This window comes from Herpailurus yagouaroundi, unplaced genomic scaffold, assembly GCF_014898765.1.
Source record: "Herpailurus yagouaroundi ecotype Mexico unplaced genomic scaffold, PumYag 185, whole genome shotgun sequence".
Lineage (NCBI taxonomy): Eukaryota > Metazoa > Chordata > Mammalia > Carnivora > Felidae > Herpailurus > Herpailurus yagouaroundi.
In genome coordinates, this window is record NW_024412416.1 from 22,565,162 (window position 1) to 22,587,198 (window position 22,037).

At 41.2% G+C, this 22,037-nt stretch overlaps 1 protein-coding gene across 1 annotated transcript in view; it reads left to right on the forward strand.

The window, feature by feature from the left end:
* Positions 1-4,733: 4,733 nt before the first annotated feature.
* The window catches only part of CHRNA7 (cholinergic receptor nicotinic alpha 7 subunit), a 116,747-nt gene continuing 99,443 nt past the window's right edge, over positions 4,734-22,037 (forward strand). The window contains exons 1-2 of the mRNA XM_040493862.1: positions 4,734-4,868; positions 5,134-5,273. Coding sequence (XP_040349796.1) covers positions 4,823-4,868; positions 5,134-5,273 — 186 coding nt within the window. The 5' untranslated portion in view covers positions 4,734-4,822. The remainder of the gene's footprint in view (positions 4,869-5,133; positions 5,274-22,037) is intronic.

Here is a 22,037-nt window from a genome sequence, read left to right on the forward strand (position 1 = left end):
ATATATATATACGTATATATACATATGTGTATATATACACATATGTATATATATTTCATTTATTTAAGAAGAACGTGTTTTCACTAATTGTTGGGTGTGCATGCTTTTATAAATGCCCACCAGACCAAATTTCTTAATTTCTTAATGTTTGTCAATCTCCAATATACTTTGTCATTTTGGCTGGTTGGATTTTTTTTTTTTTTCAGCAGATTTTGCCTGTTACCTGAATTTGCTCTCTTACAAGAGCCAGAAATGTCCTCTTCAATTATACCCTTTCGCTTCCAAAGTGTTCTTACTACTTAGCAGTCATTGATTATTTAGATTTGCATTTAAGTTAATGCTCTTTGTCTCCTTTAAAATCTGTGTTTTATTTTTTTGCTGTTTAATAGTTTCACCAGCTTCACTATCTAATGATGAATCTTTTGTTTACTTAACATGATCGCCACTTTTTTTTTTTTGGATTTTATTTTTAAATAATCTCTACTCCCAACATGATGTCTGAACTCATGACCCCAAGATCAAGAGTCACATGTTCTACCAACAAAGCCAGCCTGGTGCCAGATCATTGCTTATTGTACTTCCTCAATTTGATATTTATATTTTTTTCAGAACTGAAACTTCTTAGTCATTTTATCTTTAAATTTGTTTTTAATGTTTATTCATTTTTGAAAGAGAGAGAGAGAGAGAACGAGAGAGAGACAGCATGAGGGAGGAGGGGCAGAGAGAGACGGGGACAGAGAATCCAAAGCAGACTCCAGGATCCCAGCTGTCAGCACAGAGCCCAATGCGGGGCTCAAACCTGTGAACTGAGAGATCACGACCTAAGACAAAGTTGGACACTTACCCGGCTGAGCCACCGAGGTATCTCTTAGGCATTTTTTCTTTAAATAATTTCTCACCTATTCTTTTTATTAATATTTTTTAGGAGTCCTAGTAGATGAGTTCTTATTCTATCCTTCTTATCCCTTAACCTTTCTTATCCAGGTGATTTTCTGGGTACATTTTTCAGCTCTTGCTCCCAGAGTACCAATGCTTTCTTCATCATTAGTCAGTCTCCTCTTTAACACATTTGCTAGATTTTCAATTTTAATTGTTATGGGTTTTTTCCTAGATGCTCGTGTTTTATTTTCTGTTTGTTTCTTTTCCTCTGTGGTTTGTTCTCTCCTTATGCTATTAATTCCTACTTTATCCCCTGTATACCATATTACTGATACTGCTTACCTTTGTCCTCTCTGCCCAGGCACAGATAAAAAGATTGCTTTCCAGCTTCTCTTGCTTGAAGTTGTGATCAAGAGACTTGGCTCTGGCCAGAAAATGTGGGCAGAGATGATACAAGCAACTTCAGTCCTGGTCCAGGTACGCCTCTACTTGTTTGCAGGCTGTGTAAAGGTTGAGGCTCCAGCAGACTTCAATTAGCACATTCCTCTGGTCCCCAGAACACAGTCAATCCAGTTGTTGAAAGGATCTTGTATCTTTAAAAGACTTGAGGAGCTTAGCCACCTAGGGAAGTCACTGGAATTTTTTGATTATAGTATGAGAGAGAAATAAACTTTATAGTGTTATGCCAACAGGATTTGTGGATTATTATTGCAGCTGATATTACTCAATAACTTTGGCATTTTAAACATACTTATTTTATAGTTTTTTTTCCCCAAATCATCCTCTTATTTCAAATTATGGGGTACTAACTTTTTTTGCCTGTGGTCTGTGTACTTTCACTTACTATTGGCTATTGCCTCATAGGGGATGTAGTTTATTTCGGAGTGGGTTTTATATTTTTTAGTTGGAATTCATTTTCATGAAAGTCATAGTTTTTTTGAGCTTCATGTGTGTAAATTTATAGAAGCTGTTCCCAGAGGGATTCTTTAATTCTAAACCATGTATACATTTGGGCACACACCTAAGCACTATGCATTTTTTTCAAAGTTTGTATTTACTTATTTTGAGAGAGACAAAGAGAGAGAGAGAGAGAGAGAGAGAGAGAGAGAGAGCAGGGGAGGGGCAGAGAGAGAGGAAGACAGAGAATCCCAAGCAGGCTCTGCGCTGACAGCACAGATGAACCCAATGTGGGTCTCGAACCCATGAATCACGAGATCATGACCTGAGCTGAAATAAAGTGTCAGACGTTCAACTGACTGAGCCACCCAGGCGCCCCTGCAATTTTGGGTTTATAAATGTATAGTTACCTTTTCCGCCTATCCAGACTCAAAGCAGAAAACATGTTTCCTCCCATTACCCTTGGTCATGTTTAGGGTTTGCTGGTCTATTTTTACATGAAAGGGGAGATTTTTGCAGGCTCTAGATTTATCTGGATATTTTTGTTCCAGTCCCCCACCTCTCATACACTCAAGACCAGTTTGCTTCATTGAGGTTTGTTAAAATTTAAGACTCTTATCCTTGGAGCCCACATCTAGATATGCCTTTCTCCTGGACTATGATAATAGCACCAGCTTGTGAGTAACTATTCTGGGTTTGTTTCTGGTCCCTGCCTTTCTAAGCTCAAGTATGTATTAATTTTCTCTTACATTTTACTTACCATTCATGTTGGGAATGGGAGTGAAAGGGGTAGCTGCAGCTCTGTCAGCTCAACTCCCAGAAAGTCCCACTCCTTTCTTTATTTTACAAATGAAAAAACTGAGTCTTATATGGGGATGAACATAGCCACACTCACAGACCTATTTACTGGCACAGCACAGACTGAAATTTATTTATCCACACTCATGTTAGCTCTAAATTGTAAACTGAGTGAGTGGATTGTGCTGGTAGGTCCTACAGGCATCTAGCAGAACATAGGACATACATAAAAACTCATTGACTGGTTGTCCCACTAGAAAACAGTTTAATTCTAGGTTTCTGATATTATGGGTACAAGGGACAAAAGAAGTTTTTATGTTTTTAGGAAGGTGATCCCAATGGCCAAACTCAAGGTATATGAATTCCCTTGGCCCCTCTAGGCTCATGTCCCTCTAGAATGGAAGGCTGGGCTTTTAGACACTTTCAGGAAATGTGTTTGAGAGCTAGTGTTGCATTCAGATGACCAGTGGGGATGGCATGCCGGTGAGAATCTCTCTGTTGTGTCCTATGCCCCCTCTATTCTGATATTTTATTTTCTTTCTCTGACTCTTTGCCAGCAGCTGAAACCCTTTAGTTCATTTCTTCACCAGTGCCAGCTCTGTGGGTATCCAGACTGCCAGATTGCAGAACTCAGGAGCTCGATTAAAGCTAAGAGCATACCTGTCTGCTCACCAGGAAATTCTATTCTGGTGTTCCCTTCTCCTGGCTGGACCCTTCCTTTGTGGCAAGCCCAGGTTGGCTGTCATGTCTATGAACTCTTCCCCAGAAAGAATCAATCTTTCTTTCCTCTAGGACCTTCTCTTAGTTCAAAGCTTACACTCATTATTTGCTTATACATGCATCAGTTAACAGGTGTGAATTTGCTATCAAACACTTCCTTGCAAGACTGTCACATTTCTTTGTTTTTTTCCAAATCAAATAACTGGCTCAGTCACCCATTCCTGCCGCTCCGGTAAAGTCAAAGGCAGTCACGTTTTGGTGAGCTTTTCTAGTGTTTTGTTTGTTTGTTTGTTTTTAATGTCATCCAAAAATCCCGTGTCTTATGCAGTGCCCAAATGTGGGCTTTGCCTCTGCCGGTCCAACCTGCCTGAGCTCTTGGTGTAGATCACTTTGGGGCAGCGCCCCCTATGTGGGCGCAGGGAACCTGCTGCACTCAGCTTTCTGCAACCTTCTTGCAGAGAGCTAGCGGGACAGAGCTTTCCGCCTCTCTATCCTCACCCCTTCCTCTTCCAAATCCAAGCCCCCTCCTTAACGTCTAGGACTCGACTTAGCCTCTGACCATTTGACTGATGTTTACTCCGAGCCTCCCCATGTCAATTAACTCTCTCCCGAGTTAAAAAGGAGAAGGAGAAGGAAAAGGAGAAAAGCCTAAATCACACCACCAAGTTTTGGTTGTCCTTCCAGAAAGGGGTGGGAAGTAACTTTTCAATTTTAAATCTCCTTTAAAAGAGAACGAGACATAAAGAGGGTGTCCACTGGGATTGCCATCACACACTTCTGCGGCGTTTCTCCTCCCCTATAGAATGTCTTCCAGGCAGAGATTTCCCCTCTTCTCCCAGCACCTAGATGAGAACCTAGATGAGAATCGGACTGGTGATGCCCAGCAAATGGTTGCTGACAGAACACCCTGGCGGGAGGTAGGAGGGGGGCTTCCTCTCATGTCTGTTTTGTCTGGTTGGAGAGACGTCCCAACCTGTGGGAGCCTGGTTCCTAGTCGCTGTCACCCAGCCACTGTCGTAAGGGAGGGGAGGACCCTGGAAGACTGGACCCCAGAATTGTCCCGCTCTCTCTCAAAGACTCGTGCAGCTTCTGTCTGAGAGCAGGAGGGAGCGGAGTGGGGACCAAGGACAAAAGGGAGAGACAGAACCTGGCCTCGGACAGCCCCTGGCTCGGCCGGAGGTGTGATGCGGAGGGACCGGGACAACGGTGGAGACGGAGGCGGGGCGGGGTGCCCTGGCTGTAACCAGTACTCCGGAGCGCACTTCCCACTTATACCAGAGGACTGCAGTTCCCTGGGCGGCCGCCGAGCCGCCAAGGGCCCCGCTGGCTGGCTGGGGTGGGGGCGGGGGCGGGGGCGGGGCTCGTCACGTGGAGAAGCGCGCGGAGGCGGGCGGGGCGGGGGCGCGCGCTCGGCTCTTTAAAGGCGCGCGAGCCGAACCGGGAGAGGCGGCTCCGCGGCCGCAGGCGCAGGCCCGGGCCGACTAGCGAGACGCTGGGCGCGCCGGCCGCGGCAGCTCAGAGTCCCAACATGCGCCGGTCGGTGTGGCTGGCGCTGGCCGCGTCGCTCTTGCACGGTAAAGCCGCCGGATCTCCCAGTCCTCTACTCCTCCTCCGCGGGATCCAGGGCGCATCCTGGCTGCTCCGTGCGCCCCGCGCCCGGGCCAGGTTTGGGGGCTCGCGCCAGCGAGGGACAGTGGGCGGCGCTGCCGGGGGCTGTCCTGGGAATGAGAGCCCCTTTCGTTTGGGTTGCTTGCTTTGGGCGGTGGGGGTCTGCGGGCAGGGGGTGTGGGGTGCACCCCCGGTGGCCTTCCCTGAGCAGCCCGCTGGGCTCTCCTTAAGTGTCCCTGCAAGGCGAGTTCCAGAGGAAGCTCTACAAGGAGCTGGTCAAGAACTACAACCCCTTGGAGAGGCCCGTGGCCAACGACTCGCAGCCGCTCACCGTCTACTTCTCCCTGAGCCTCCTGCAGATCATGGACGTGGTGAGTCCTGGCCCCGGCCACAGGGCTGCCCTCTCCCCGCCTTGGGCTCTGAGGGGTCGCGGAAGCATCAGGCGGGGTGGCTTGGCTTGGACGCGCTAGTTGGCTCAGGGTGAGGCGGGCCCGCGCTCTGTCCCCGACCTGGGCCTGCCCTCTGCTTCCTACCTCAGTTTCCCCATCTGCTGCGTGCCTCAGTTTCCCCACCAATCGAGGAGGAACCCCGTGAAGCATGTTTCACTGCCCCAGCTACTTGTGCATGGGTACTTCAGTCCCACCTTTCCCTCAGCTTAGAAACTCAGGATGAAAGTATCCCCATCCTGAGCCAGAATCAGCAAGAATAAGGTCCAAATGATCACATTTTAGTGCTCCTTATGTGCTAAGCGTTAGCATGCAGTCTGTGCCAATTTAGCCATCTCTAGACTTTGCTGGTGCCTGAGGTATGTAATTTCTTTGGGTAGGGGCTTGGCCTTGGGCTTTGTAGTTGGTTAATGTGTCCAGGCAGTTGGCCAGCTGTGAGCATTTACACGCCCCTCACCACAATACCAGTAATGGACTTTCCCTGGCCCCTTACTGGTGAGAGTAGTGCTGGTAGTCCAGCTTTGGGTCCACACCCGAGATGCACTTGTCTGTTCCTTCAGGCACCTGCTCTCAGCCCCATGGGGTTTTTTCTTTGTGGACTTGCTAGTGCTCATTTCAGTGGACAAATCTGTATCATATGTACGACAAGTTCTTTTTTGCTCTTCTAGGCTGCTCTGAAGGTTCAGTTTTCATTGTTATATCCTTCATACAATACAAATATTTTACAAAAGCGTTTCATTGTTAAAAATGGGTTTCTGTGCAGTGTCTGTACAAGGCATCAGATTCTGTTCTGGGGCACATGAGGCTAAGAGTGGGACACAGGGATGGTGGTGTTCAGGGAGGAAAGAGGTGTGCAAATGGCCTAAGTTCCACACAGAAAGTGCTAAGAGCCACCAGAGAGGTTCAGATAAGTGGTGTAAGAAGACATGTGATATTTCATAATTTTACAAAGAGTACCCACACTACCACACTGATGCGTGTTGCATCACTTAACCTAGTTAGAATTGCCACAATGAATGCCTTCCTCTCCCATACTACACCTGTGTTAAATGTGTACTTTCTCCTACAGACAGAACTATGCTTTAAAATATTCGATGCATATGTGATGACATGGTCAACTTATCATGAAAGGAGGGCTGTAAAGAAAGACAAGTGCCATCATACAGTTTGCAAAAATTGCTGTTTACAGAGCTCAGATTATAGGAGAGGGGAAAGGATGAAGAGTTGGAGTTAGGGGAAAAGAGACTGAAAAAGAAGCTCTAGCATTGAATGAAGCCAGGTCAGAGAAATCCAAGTACAGAGGCCTTGGGAGGGGCACAAGTCTCTGGGTGTTTGGAGAGGCAAGTACTTTACAGAGCAACTTCTCTTTTACTTCAAGAGGTTCAGGATTTGTACTTGGGAGCCTTGATGGGTTCTGGCTTTGACAGTTTGTGGATGATTGCTATTAGGTAAGTTTTATAAGTGATCAGAGTCTGTACTGTGCATGATAGCATTTCATTGGTCACTGATGAGCTAAATATGTGAATGCACTTTGAGAGACCACAAAGTTAGCACATGACTGTGGTCATTTTCAGTAAAACATACCAAACCAAACAGCACTCCCCACCCCATCCCCTACACACATGATAAAGGACCAGTCAACACATTCCACAGTTGGTGCATGATAGGCTGGGAAGGTGAAACCCACCTCCCACTGTCCCATTTGCCTAGGATTGGCTCCAACCAGCAAGACAGCCTTACCATGGGTATGCTACACAGTTGCCTCTCTTGAGTGGTCCTTGTGCTGGCTGGATGGTATGTGAAGTTACAGTGGCTACTTAGCCAAGGAGTAGGAACAGTGAGCAAGTGAAGCTGTCCTCCTAAGGCTGGCCATCTCTTTTGGAAAGGAGACCACTCACTGAGCAACTGCAAGCCTTTCTGAGTGCTTTTGACTCTTTAAGAGACCCTTAAGGAATCAGGTTATATAAGGGATTTGGGGGTCTTATGAGAAGTTTAGGCATAAACTTGAGTTACACAATGTGACAAATAATAAAACACAAACTTGTGTCAAGTTAGGAAGTTTAAAAAAAAACAAAAATCATGAATACTGGATATCATCATCATTACAGTATTAGAGAAACACGTGAAGACAGCCATTAGCAGCGTGAGGTAATGGGAAGGTGGGAGGGGAAAAAGCCTTGATCTCACCTTGGCTGTCCAGCCATGACCCCATTGAACTTCCTAGGCAGGCTATGCTGCTAGCTCATGGTGTAGCCTTGAATAGATTTCTTTACCTCTTTAATCCCTGTTTCTTCATGTGTATAATGAGAATGGTAATACCCACTTCACCAGGTTTCAAGAGGATTAAATAAGAAAAAGTGCTTGACATACGCTAGTGATTCACTGAAGGTTTGCTCAATCTTAATTATGTAGCTACTCAACTCAGAGATTGGGAAGTTGATGCCTAGAAAGCTGTGGTCACTTGCCCAAAGTTGCTCATTGGTTAGAGGCAGGGCTGCAAGGAAAACCCACATCTGACTTGCAAGTTCTTTGCATCTCTTGCCTCCTTTAGAATTGATAACTACTTTTGCAGAATAGTTAGCTTGATTTATTTAAACTGGCTGAACTGTAACTGATTGAGTGTGACTGTCCTGAGATCCTAGGTGAAAAGGAAGTCTCTGTATCAGAAGTAATGAAATATGCAAACATTTGTATTCCAGTTGGAATTGACTCTGCCTGGTTTTGAAGCAGGGCTCTTCAGCTGGAATCTTAGCACCGTGGACAGAGACACAGTGGCTCTCATAAGGGATTCATGTGACAGTCTTGACTGGTGCAAAATTCTCTTTATAAATCTGGTAACAGGGGTCATTTATGCACTCTGACTGAGCTGTTCTAGAGACCATTATCCCTGCCCCTAAGTCTTGTTATTGTTCCCCTTTTTGCCAGCAGAGGTTTCCTGGATGGAATGATGGAGAGTTGGCATATGATGTTGCATATCTTATTTTCATGAAAGATCATTTCTCTTTCACCAATTTATTCCACACATATTTACTGAACTTGTTTTTGTGAACATTGCTTGATTCAGAGGATTCATAAATGAATAAGGGATGGTTTCTACTTTTAAAACTCCTCACAATCTGGCTGGGGAGACTGACATGGAGATCCAAGACTACGACGTGTGTAATTTAACATACATGCCTATACAAAGTGCTACAAATACACATAGGAGAAAACATTTATTTCCAGCTAGCATGGCTGGGAATGGTTTCAAAGCGGAGGTAGTTAGATTTCTAAAAATGAGTAGGAATTTGACAGTTGGAGAAAGTAGGAGAGACTTTCCAGGTGATGGGGGCAGGGTGAGGAAAGACAGAGATTTTGGTGGAGGGCAGCATACCTTCAGCAAGATGGGTTCTATGAAGCACTGTCTCCTGGTTAACCTTCACTACAAGTTTTACTGCAAGACTTCTTAGAATATTGAATGTCCTTATGTTTATTGAGAATTTCTAAAAAAGGGATATAGCATTGACCAAACTACTAATTTTTCTTTACAGACTCTTTTGTAAGAATTATGTTCTAGAAACACACCTTGCAGGGTGAAGGATAGGATTATTTTTTTGGTAGGATTATGAGTTGAGTTCAGAGACAGGAGGGGAATAGAGTGTAATGTGTCGTGTATGCTTTTGCAGAGTTGAGCTTTTGCCCTCGTCTGGGTATCTCAGAGGGCATGAGGAGGCAGTGTGCCAGGGGATTTGTGAAGCTGCAAGATCAGCTTGCCATAGCATATTTTCCTAGAAATGGAAACAATCCAAACTGTGATATTTGTATTAAATCCAACAAGTATAAATTATAGATTAGAATGAAAAAAAAAGATGCACACATTTTAAAGACAAAGCATGTGTTTTCAAAGGGATTGTTTTACCTTCTGTGGTCTGTTCTAGCTATTTAATAGGTTCCTTGGTGAAGTGCTAGGTGTAGAGTGGGAAGGTCTGGTGGATTTTTAAGGAGAGGAGGGATGTAACCAGATCTGTGTTTATTTAGATAGAGGATGTTGAGGGCAGTATGTGTGCAGAATTGTTTGGAGAGGAGGTGAAGTGTATGTAGGCAAGGGATGAAGAGGTCGAAAAGTGGACAGATTCCAAAGACACTTTGCATAGCCAATTTGTGATGTATAACTGTTTACGTAAACTTTATGTAGCTACATAGATAAATTTGTTATGTAAAAAAGTGCCTGAGTTATTCCTAAATGCATACTTTGACTCACAGAGTTTATTAATTTACTTCGTGGGTTTGTAACTGGGCTGCGAATGAGATAAGACACAAGAAATCATTTTGAAGTGTTGCAAATGCAGGGTTCTAAACTGCCAACAGTTTCCATAATATTTCTCCTTTATTTGTGCCATTTAGTCATTCACCTGTATGCATACATCTTAAGGCCATTCTAAGTGTTGATTTGCATAAAATAAATGTGCACAGTTATGAAAGCCTGTCCAGAAGGCAAAGTATTTAAAATGAATAATGTGAATCAACACATAATTATTATACAATGTAAAACACATAATTATGCACAAATGATTTTTGGTATTTTATAGATTTTACTTTTAGATTCAGCCTTTTAGAAGCGTTAGTCACAAGACAGTTGAACTAAGTGGTCATGCATTTGGGGTTTGCTGCTACCAGTGGCGGGCATGGTTGTGGAGCCTGATATCCTAAGGGCTTGTGTGTTACCTGACACATCCTCACGGGGCCTTTGCTTTTTCCAGGCTTAGAATTTTTCATCTACCAGCCACTATTTAAAATGCTATAACTCTAACTTAATGTTATCAAATATTAACTGTAAAAATTGTACATCTTGAACATCATGTGTGAAGAAAACCCAGTGTTCAATTAAGTATCCTAATGTTTGCATACATATTTCTTAAAACTACAAAGGTGATATATATTTTGTGTAGGAAACAAACAAACAAAAAGGCCCGAGGGGAAAATCATCACCCAAATTACCATTACTCAAGCCATTCTGGTGTAGTTCATGGTCTCTTTTCTCTATAGAGTGTGTAGAGAAATATTTAAAAATTAAAAGTTTCCTAGGTAACTCATTTGGTGAAACATCAGACTCTCAATTTCAGCTTATGTCATGATCTCATCATTCATGAGTATGAGCCCCACATCAGGCTTAGTGCTGGGGATAGAATCTGCTTAAGGTAACCTCTCTCCCCCTGTCCCTCTGCCCCTCCCCTGCTTGTGCATGCACTGCAAACATGCTCTCTCTCTCTCTATCAAAAAAAAAGTGGGGGCTCCTGGGTGGCTCAGTTGGTTAATGATCTAACTCTTCTCCTCCCCCCTCTCAAAAATAAACTTTAAAAAAGTGTATAACCCCATTACAACACCTTAAACCATATTAACAGGCATCAATTTTAAAGTGATGCAAAGAAAGCCCAGGGTCCCCCAACTTCTCCGCCATATTAACTCCTCCCCCCAATATGCCATGTAGTAAACAAATACGAGTTTTAAAATAAAATCAAATTCATTTTCCACTATCCTGCATTTCTCACATTAGTGCATGTTCAATCTCTGTCCCTCTTTTTATTTTAGAAATCGTTTAGATTCATGATGTGACTTTTAAGTTACATGAAATGATTCATGATGTTGTTTCTAAACCTGGTTGCCTTTTTATTTTGTCCCAGTGCATATGAAGAATTGTAGGTATACTTTGAGGGTCTTGAGGATACTATCTTTATCAACTTTCATGTTTGTTTCTGGCCGACATCTGGGTCATGGCACCAGCACCAGCACAAACTGCCTTAATCCAGTTAATCATTGAGATGATGAGGGCCTGGACTTCCATCCCTGTAAGGGCTGCTCTGCTGTTTATTGTTGCTTATACATACCTAGATATAAATATAAAGAATTTGCTAGAGTCTTCTTTCTTTTCAGTGGAACTTGAACTCCTGTTTGGTTCCCCTAGCTCTCAAGTCTGTCAAGATGTGCTTAATTTTTTGGTCTCTTAGGCATTGTTTCAGGAATCATCAAATGGTTCCCAAAAGGTGCCCCAAACTCTGTTATATACCCAGGGCTTCCCTCTCCTTCTGGATCTTGGTGCTGCAATTTCTCATTGCTCTATTAATTTCTCTGGTGTTTTTATGCATGTGATCATTGCATTTGCCATCCTAATTGTTCTAACTGGAGGATTCGTGAGAACCACTTTGTTCATCATTGATGGTAGCAGAATTGAAATTCTAAATTAAGGCATGTTTATAATGCATCCTTATAATTGATCCAGATTTATTATGGTGGAGATTTTATCCCTCTCAAACCTCTTTATGGCTTTGGGACATAAATAAACATACAAATTTTTTAGCTTTATAAACTGAGAAGTATGGACACTTTTACTAAAGGAATCTTTCTTGTAAATGTTGCTTTTCAGGTCTACCACTGAAGGTATTCCCCAAAGGGGTCAGTTTTCTCAGAGTTCCTGATTCATCCTTGACATGCTGTTAAAGGAAGAGAAATAGTCTTGTTATGGAGGGATGCCAACCAAAATCTCTGTTCTCTTATTGATTTATTAGGATTAGGTAGTGTTTTACTCCTCAGAGAAAAGGAGAGTCATTTGGAACCTTCTAATAGCAATTCCCATGGTATTTATTTCAGTAATTTATTGACAGTCAACATCAGCTATAAATCATTTTAGCAAAAACCAAAAACAAACAACTCCCCTAAACCAAAACTATTATAAAAATAATGGGTCTGTGTACTTATTTATGTGTATATAAACACACACACACACACACACACACACACACACACACACACACGTTCTTATCTCTCCTTGTTGAATATTTTCTTTGGGTACCTCTAAATGAGATATCATATAGTATGCTTAAGTTTCCATGAAAAAAAGCTAGAAGTTACAGAAAAAGCTAAGGAATCACAGCTCCCAGATTTGCAAAATAATTGGATAAAACTAACATGATATTAAATAAGGAATTGTACAGGGGCGCCTGGGTGGCGCAGTCGGTTAAGCGTCCGACATCAGCCAGGGCTCGATCTCGCGGTCTGTGACTTCGAGCCCCGTGTCAGGCTCTGGGCTGATGGCTCAGAGCCTGGAGCCTGTTTCCGATTCTGTGTCTCCCTCTCTCTCTGCCCCTCCCCCGTTCATTCTCTGTCTCTCTCTGTCCCAAAAATAAATAAAAAACGTTGAAAAAAATTAAAAAAAATAAATAAGGAATTATACAAAAACCCACATTCTGGGTTAAAAGTCACTGAAGGAGAATGGGCTCTGGGAGAGTGTTGGACATGTGCTGACTCCAGGCCCCAAGTCAGGTAGTAGATGAAGGAGCTGATCTGTCCCAGTGACAGGTAGAAGTTGGTAAAGGGGGAGGGAGTTGTAACTGTCATAGTTAACAAATGCCATTTGTGTGAGATGATTCTCAAAGTGGGGAATTTACTCCCAGATCATTGTAAAGATTCCTGACTTGGGGTAAAAGAGGTAGTGTCTATATTCCATGGAGAAGGCATATCGATAAAGTAAGAAAATTGCATTTATTTCTCACTGAAAAACCATTAGTATGACACTGAGCACAATGATTTAGTTTTTCCCTTCTCTGGAAGTTTATGCAGGTGGAATAATGCAAGCACATGGTGTGTATTCTTTTGGGTCTGGTTATTTTTGCTCAATTTTATTTTTGTGAGAGTGCATTCAAGTTGTTGCCTATTGTAATTTATTCATCTTTATTGCTATTCTGTTGATGGATATTCGGATTCCAGCTTTTGTCTATTAATAAGAACTCTGCCATGAATATTCCTATTGTACATATATTTTGATGCACATGTGTATGCATTTCTGCCTATCACATGCATATATGTATAGAAATGGACTAAGTCATAAAGTGGCAATATCTTTAAGTTTTCCAAATGAAGCCAAATTGTTTTATTTATTTATTTGTAAGTGTTTATTTTATTTATTTTGAGAGAGAGACGTAGAGAGAGAGAGAGAGAGAGAAGAGAGGGGCAGAGAGAGAGAGAGAGAGACAGAGAGAGAGAATCCCAAGCAGGGTCCACGCTGTTAAGTGCAGAGCCCTATGTAGGGCTTGAACTCATGAACCGTGACATCATGACCAGAGCTGAGATCAAGAGCTGGCTGCTTAGCCCACTGGGCCACCCAAGTGCCCCCAAATGTTTTAAAAAATGGTTATATACCAATTAATATTCTCACCAGAAGTGTATGAAAAATTCTTATTGCTCTACATACTCACCAACTCTTGGTATTTTCAATCTTTTTTATTCACCATTCTGGTGGGTGGGGATTTTATTATTTATTTATTTATTTACATGTTTATTTATTCTGAGAGAGAGAGAAGGAGACAGCATGAGCAGGGGAGAGAGAGAGAGAGAGAGAGAGAGAGAGAGAGAGAATCCCAAGCAGGCTCAGTGGGCTCAACACCATGAAACTTGAGATAATGACTGGAGCTGAGATCAAGAGCCAATCCTTAACCAGCTGAGCCACTCAGGCCCCCTTCTTTGTGATTTTAGTTTGTTTATTTTTGAGAGAGAGAGAGAGAGAGAGAGACACAGACAGACAGACAGAGACAGAGAGACAGAGAGAGACAGAGAAAGCAGGGGAGGGTTTGAGAGAGAGGGAGAGAATCCCAAGCAGGCTCCACAATGTCAGTGCAGAGCCCAATGTAGGGCTCGAACTCACAAACCGAGAGGTTATGACCTGAGCTGAAATCAAGAGTCAGGTGCTTAACAGACTGAGTCACCCTGGCAGACCTTCTTCTTTGTGATTTTTTTTTTATTTATATATGAAATTTATTGTCAAATTGGTTTCCATACAACACCCAGTGCTCATCCCAAAAGGTGCCCTCCTCAATACCCATCACCCACCCTCTCCTCCCTCCCACCCCCCATCAACCCTCAGTTTGCTCTCAGTTCTCAACAGTCTCTTATGCTTTGGCTCTCTCCCACTCTAACCTTTTTTTTTTTTTTTTTCCTTCCCCTCCCCCATGGGTTCCTGTTAAGTTTCTCAGGATCCACATAAGAGTGAAACCATATGGTATCTGTCTTTCTCTGTATGGCTTATTTCACTTAGCATCACACTCTCCAGTTCCATCCACGTTGCTACAAAAGGCCATATTTCATTTTTTCTCATTGCCACGTAGTATTCCATAGTGTATATAAACCACAATTTCTTTATCCATTCATCAGTTGATGGACATTTAGGCTCTTTCCATAATTTGGCTATTGTTGAGAGTGCTGCTATGAACATTGGGGTACAAGTGCCCCTATGCATCAGTACTCCTGTGTCCCTTGGATAAATTCCTAGCAGTGCTGTTGCTGGGTCATAGGGTAGGTCTATTTTTAATTTTCTGAGGAACCTCCACACTGCTTTCCAGAGCGGCTGCACCAATTTGCATTCCCACCAACAGTGCAAGAGGGTTTCCGTTTCTCCACATCCTCTCCAGCATCTATAGTCTCCTGATTTGTTCATTTTGGCCACTCTGACTGGCGTGAGGTGATATCTGAGTGTGGTTTTGATTTGTATTTCCCTGATAAGGAGCGACGCTGAACATCTTTTCATGTGCCTGTTGGCCATCCAGATGTCTTCTTTAGAGAAGTGTCTATTCATGTTTTCTGCCCATTTCTTCACTGGGTTATTTGCTTTCCGGGTGTGGAGTTTGGTGAGCTCTTTATAGATTTTGGATACTAGCCCTTTGTCCGATCTGTCATTTGCAAATATCTTTTCCCATTCCGTTGTTTGCCTTTTAGTTTTGTTGGTTGTTTCCTTTGCTGTGCAGAAGCTTTTTATCTTCATAAGGTCCCAGTAATTCACTTTTGCTTTTAATTCCCTTGCCTTTGGGGATGTGTCGAGTAAGAGATTGCTACGGCTGAGGTCAGAGAGGTCTTTTCCTGCTTTCTCCTCTAAGGTTTGGATGGTTTCCTGTCTCACATTCAGGTCCTTGATCCATTTCGAGTTTATTTTTGTGAATGGTGTGAGAAAGTGGTCTAGTTTCAACCTTCTGAATGTTGCTGTCCAGTTCTCCCAGCACCATTTGTTAAAGAGACTGTCTTTTTTCCATTGGATGTTCTTTCCTGCTTTGTCAAAGATGAGTTGGCCATACGTTTGTGGGTCTAGTTCTGGGGTTTCTATTCTATTCCATTGGTCTATGTGTCTGTTTTTGTGCCAATACCATGCTGTCTTGATGCTGACAGCTTTGTAGTAGAGGCTAAAGTCTGGGATTGTGATGCCTCCTGCTTTGGTCTTCTTCTTCAAAATTACTTTGGCTATTCGGGGCCTTTTGTGGTTCCATATGAATTTTAGGATTGCTTGTTCTAGTTTCGAGAAGAATGCTGGTGCAATTTTGATTGGGATTGCATTGAATGTGTAGATAGCTTTGGGTAGTATTGACATTTTGACAATATTTATTCTTCCAATCCATGAGCAGGGAATGTCTTTCCATTTCTTTAAATCTTCTTCAATTACCTTCATAAGCTTTCTATAGTTTTCAGCATACAGATCCTTTACATCTTTGGTTAGATTTATTCCTAGGTATTTTATGCTTCTTGGTGCAATTGTGAATGGGATCAGTTTCTTTATTTGTCTTTCTGTTGCTTCATTGTTAGTGCATAAGAATGCAACTGATTTCTGTACATTGATTTTGTATCCTGCAACTTTGCTGAATTCATGGATCAGTTCTAGCAGACTTTTGGTGGAGTCTATCGGATTTTCCATGTATAATATCATGTCATCTGCAAAAAGCAAAAGCTTGACTTCATCTTTGCCAATTTTGATGCCTCTGATTTCCTTTTGTTGTCTGATTGCTGATGCTAGAACTTCCAGCACTATGTTAAACAACAGCGGTGAGAGTGGGCATCCCTGTCGTGTTCCTGATCTCAGGGAAAAAGCTCTCAGTTTTTCCCCGTTGAGGATGATGTTAGCTGTGGGCTTTTCATAAATGGCTTCTATGATCTTTAAGTATGTTCCTTCTATCCCGACTTTCTCAAGGGTTTTTATTAAGAAAGGGTGCTGGATTTTGTCAAAGGCCTTTTCTGCATCGATTGACAGGATCATATGGTTTTTCTCTTTTTTTTTGTTAATGTGATGTATCATGTTGATTGATTTGCGAATGTTGAACCAGCCCTGCATCCCAGGAATGAATCCCACTTGATCATGGTGAATAATTCTTTTTATATGCCGTTGAATTCGATTTGCTAGTATCTTATTGAGAATTTTTGCATCCATATTCATCAGGGATATTGGCCTGTAGTTCTCTTTTTTTTTTCTTTGTGATTTTAATTAGCAGTTTCTAGATTACCAGTGAAGTCAAGGACATTTTATTTCCTAATTTTCAGCTTGATTATTTTCTTTTGAAAAGTGTCTATTCATGTCTCTTGCCTGTTTTTATCATTTCTATTTTTTTGTTTTGTGTTGTTTTTCCTTTTTGATTTGTATGATTTATTCTGTATTATGGATATGAGTCCTTAGGCACTTAAATGCTTTTGCAAATATTCCCTCAGACTCTTGGCTTGTCTTTTGCTCTTTTAATGCTCTTTCTGTCTTTTGTAAATCTTTAATCAAAGTATAATATACTTCTAGAGAGATGCTGTCTTGATGAACAGCAATTCATTATAATGTGGCCCAACTCATGAAACCTTATTTTCTATGTTTAATGCTTATTGTGTCCTATTTAAAAACTCTTTCTTTTTCTCAACATCATGAAGATATTTTCCCATAGAGGCGTTTTGTTGTTCTTGTTTTACGTTTCATATTTATGTACCATCTACCTAGAATCGATTTTTAGTTGAGCATAGTTTATTTTTTTAATGTTTATTTATTTTATTTTGAGAGAGAGAGAGCGAGAGCGAAAGAGAGAAAGAGAGCAGGAGCAGGGGACTAGCAGAGAGAGGGAGAGAGAATTCTAAGCGGGCTCTACACTGTCAGCGCAGAGCCCGATGCGGAACTCCATCCCACGATCCATGAGATCATGACCTGAGCTGAAATCAAGAGTCAGATGCTGCCCAGGTGTCTCTTAATTTAGTATAGTTTAAAAGGTATCACTTTTAAAGTAGTTTTGTGGAAATCTTGACTGATGATTAATTTATTTTGTTTTTTAAAAGATAATTAAAGGATTGTAGTGTATTTGCTGCATGAATGTTGAACTATATCACACTTGGACATTGTGTATCCACTGTGTCTGCCTTCAGATAGATGTTTCAGTTATTTAATGTGTGTATAATATGGATAAAGTGTATAGGCTGTGACATTTTTAAGTGTTTAAACATGTCGATATGGCATACAGCAGTTACAGAGCCAACAGTAAAGGATTTATAAGAAGCCCTAACCCCTAACCCCACATTTCCCATTGCTGTTCATTCCTCAGAGACATCCAGTGGTCTGTTTCTGGTTATGACTCCTGTTTTAATACTGCATTTATTATTCCTTGATTGATCAACTGTATCCACTTGCTATTGACTTCTTGTTATGACAGGATATGAACTTGGCTCACTCACCACAGCTCCCCCCTTCTACTCTCATACCACTGTTGTCATTTTCACTGATCACTTTTATACCTTCAAAAGACAGTTCTTAAGGCTTTTTTTCATTTCTGTTATCCATAATTGGGTTTCCCTCTCTGTAAGCACTCTAGTTCTGTCCCTACTTTTCTTTAACTCCTTCTGCCTCCATGTTGGTAACCTTTACATTCTCTCTTTTAATCATATTTAATTTCTCTGCAATTTGATTCTGTTTTTTTAAAGCAGTCTTTATGGTTTTGTGACAATGTAAACTGTATTGTCTGCAAAGCCATTTTTCTGAGCCTATACTTCCTTCTGTATGGGTCCAGTGCTGTGGCTTCTGTGCCATTCAGTGGGGTGGAGTGTATCTGTTGTCTACTGATCCTGGTGTCTGACAAATTCAAATGTTCTTCTCTTTTTAAATGTTTTATTTATTTTTATTTTTGAGAGAGAGAGAGAGAGAGAGAGAGAGAGAGAGAGAGAGAGAGAGCACACACGCGTGAGAGAGCGCGCATGAGCAGGGGAGGGGCAGAGAGAGAGAGAGACACAGAATCCAAAGCAGGCTCCAGGCTCTGACCTGTCAGCTCAGAGTCCAATGTGGGGCTCAAACTCCTGAACCATGAAATCATGACCTGAGTCGAAGTCAGATGCTCAACTGACTGAGCCACCCAGGCGCCCCTATTTGTCTTTTTTTATACTCTTTACCAAGTCATATCATACCTTTCTTTTTCTAAATCTTTAGTCATGCAGTTTATTCTGTGGATCCTCCTTTTATTATTCTCTCTGTTCATTATACAGTTGATCACCTTTCTCAATGATATCAGTTGAAGATTATTGTTCATTTCTTTAGTTAGTTTATGTGTTTTAAACTGGATTATATTATTTCTTCTAAGGTATTTTATTCCTTTTCTTTTAATTTTGCTCATTTATTTATTTGTCTTTCTGTTTATTTTTACGGTTTGTTTGACAAGCTTTCCTAAAATGACTCCTGATTCTTAGAATTCTTTTTGTATTTTATTTTTTATTTTTATTTTTTAATTTTTTTTAACTTTTTTTAAATTTATTTTTGAGACAGAGACAGAGCATGAATGGGGGAGGGTCAGAGAGAGGGGGAGACACAGAATCTGAAACAGGCTCCAGGCTCTGAGCGGTCAGCACAGAGCCCGATGTGGGCCTTGAACCCACGGACCATGACCTGAGCCGAAGTCGGCCGCTTAACCGACTGAGCCACCCAGGCACCCCATCTTTTTGTATTTTAAAATTAGGGAAGAGAAGCATTGGTGGAAGTGCTATATTTGAGAGTAGGATTTAGTGTCTTTCAGCTCTGGTTTTAGGGCCTGAGTGAGGACTGTTAAAATTTTTGAGGCCCCTAAATGCCAAAGAGCTGGATGGTTTGCCTCAGGGGCATCTCTTATCACATTAACTTCTTTATTCTCTAATTCATTACTATCCAATAGAAGTATAATGTCGGCTACAGATGTAATTTTAGATTTCCTAGTGGCCACACTTAAAAACATATAGGTGAAATTAATTTTAATAATATATTTTACTTAACCTAATATATCTAAATTATTAACATTTCAACACATAGCAAATGCAGAAACATTGTTAATAAGATGGTTTACACTTCTGGGGGAGGGCAGAGCTGAGTCTTAGAAATCACATGTGTATGTTGCACTCAGCACATTTCAGCAGCGGTCACTTATCAAGGACTCACCTTTTCCTAGTGGCTACCATATTAGACTCCACAGCTCTAACCGATCCACTTTTTTGGGTTTTGACTGTATTGAGAAGAAACCCTGGCTAATGGTTATTCTTAGAAGGGAGCTGGTAGCTCTCTTTTCCAGAGCTCTCTGTCATTTACCTGTGTCAGCTCCACTCCATCCACCTTGCCTCCTTCAGTTCACTTCTGAACTCAGTGAGGTTCCACTCAGCAAACCTGCTCCTCCCACCCTGCAGTCAGTCCCCTCTCCAGTATTTAGCAGTGGCTACCTTCACTCTACCTTTGCAGTCACCAAGCCTCCATGCACATGCTGTTTTCCTGTAATGTATTGAAATATTTTTATTTATGATTCCATTTATTATTTAATTCCCATTCTCTTTGTTTGGGGGGTTTTATACCACTTCCCTCCTTTATTTTAATTTCAGTGGTCTTAGAGGGAAAGGGGAAATAAATGGGTATGTTTAGGCTGACATCTCAAAGTGGAAACTTACAGGATATTCTTATCAGCAACTTAGCCAATGGCATAAATATGTTGTTTTGTATTTTTAATCCATTGTTTGATTCACATGTCCATGTTGATACTTCTGTAATACATTTTGATATTTAAAGGTATCCTTTAAACTGATTGGGCAGTGAACACTTGGGCACAGTTGTTTCTGTCATTTTCTTATATTAGTGCAGTTCCTTGGAATGCTGTATGACCATGTCCTTCAGATGGCATTCTGTGACCTGTTGAATATATGCTTAATAGGTATTGTCTAAAAAATACAGGTAGAAGTTATAATTTCCTCGTCCTTGGCAACACCCTTGAATTTACCAAGAATGAGATAATAAGCATTTTCACATATGTCTTACATATACAGTTTATTTAAATGTAAATAAATGTTTTCTTTAAGTAGCCTCTGTAGAAAGTGATACATTTACTCTAATGAACTACTATATTATCGAATACTTTTGGACTCCTGTTAGGGTTAAAGCACTGTTATTTGAAAATTTTCAGTAGGGAATTTTTAGTTTCAGGATAAGTTTGTTTATGATGAATGACAGGGTGTTTCTTAAAGTGGGGTCTCATGATGAAGATTCATGGCTCCTAAATGAGATGGAAATGGATATTCTGTTCTCTTTCTTTTGGATGCTTATAATCTGATACTGAAGAAAAATCAAAATAAAGTTCCCCAAAGTGTCCTAAGCAACTTAAAATCTTTCTATACTATTTTCAAAGAGAGCCTGTAATGAGATAATGAACTTACTGGTACGTAAGCTTGAAAAATCTTTAGTTTATATTCATACCTTATATATTAAATGAAATGTTTTGTGGGTTTTAAAAATTAATTAATTTAAAAATTAAATGGTTAAAGCTTTTTTTTTAAAAAGTTTTTATTTATATTCCAGTTAGTTAACATACAGTGTTATTACTTTCAGGTATACAATATAGTGATTCAACAATTTCATATAACACCCAGTGCTCATCACTACAAGTGTACTCCTTAATCCTCATCACCTACTTAACCCATCCCCAACCCAACTCCCCTCTGGTAACCCTTAGTTTGTTCTCTATAGTTAAGAGTTTGCTTCTTGGTTTTCCTCTCTCTCTTTTTTCCCTTTGCTCATTTGTTTTGTGTCTTAAATTCCACATATGAATGGAATCATATGGTATTTGACTTTCTCTGACTGATTTTGCTCAGCATAATAATCTCTAGTTTCATCCATGTCATTGCAAATGGCAAGATTTCATTATTTTTATGGCTGAATAACATTCCATTGCATATATACACCACTTTTCTTTATCCATTCATCATTTGATGGACACTTGAACTGTTTCCATAAAATGACTATTGTAAATAGTGCTGCTATAAATATTAGGGTGCCTGTATCTCTTTGAATTAGTACTTTTGTATCCTTTGGATAAAAACCTAGTAGTGCAATTGCTGGATTGAGGGTAGTTCTATTTTTAACATTTTGAGGAGCCTCTATACTGTTTTCCAGAGTGGCTGCATCAGTGTTTTCAGTTTGCATTCCCACCAACAGGGCAAGAAGGTTCCCCTTTCTCGCATCCTTTATAATACCTGATGCTTCTTGATGTTTCTTTCTTGTATTCTTGAGTTTAGCCATTCTGACTGATAATGAAATGATATCTCATTGTAGTTTTGATTTGCATTTCCCTGACGATCAGTAATGTTGAACATCTTTTCATATGTCTGTTGGCCACCTGGATGTCTTCTTTGTAAAAGTGTCTATTCATGTCTTCTGTCCATTTTTTTTTTAATTTTTTTTTCAACGTTTATTTATTTTTTGGGGGACAGAGAGAGACAGAGCATGAACAGGGGAGGGGCAGAGAGAGAGGGAGACACAGAATCGGAAACAGGCTCCAGGCTCTGAGCCATCAGCCCAGAGCCTGACGCGGGGCTCGAACTCACGGACCGCGAGATCGTGACCTGGCTGAAGTCGGACGCTTAACCGACTGCGCCACCCAGGCGCCC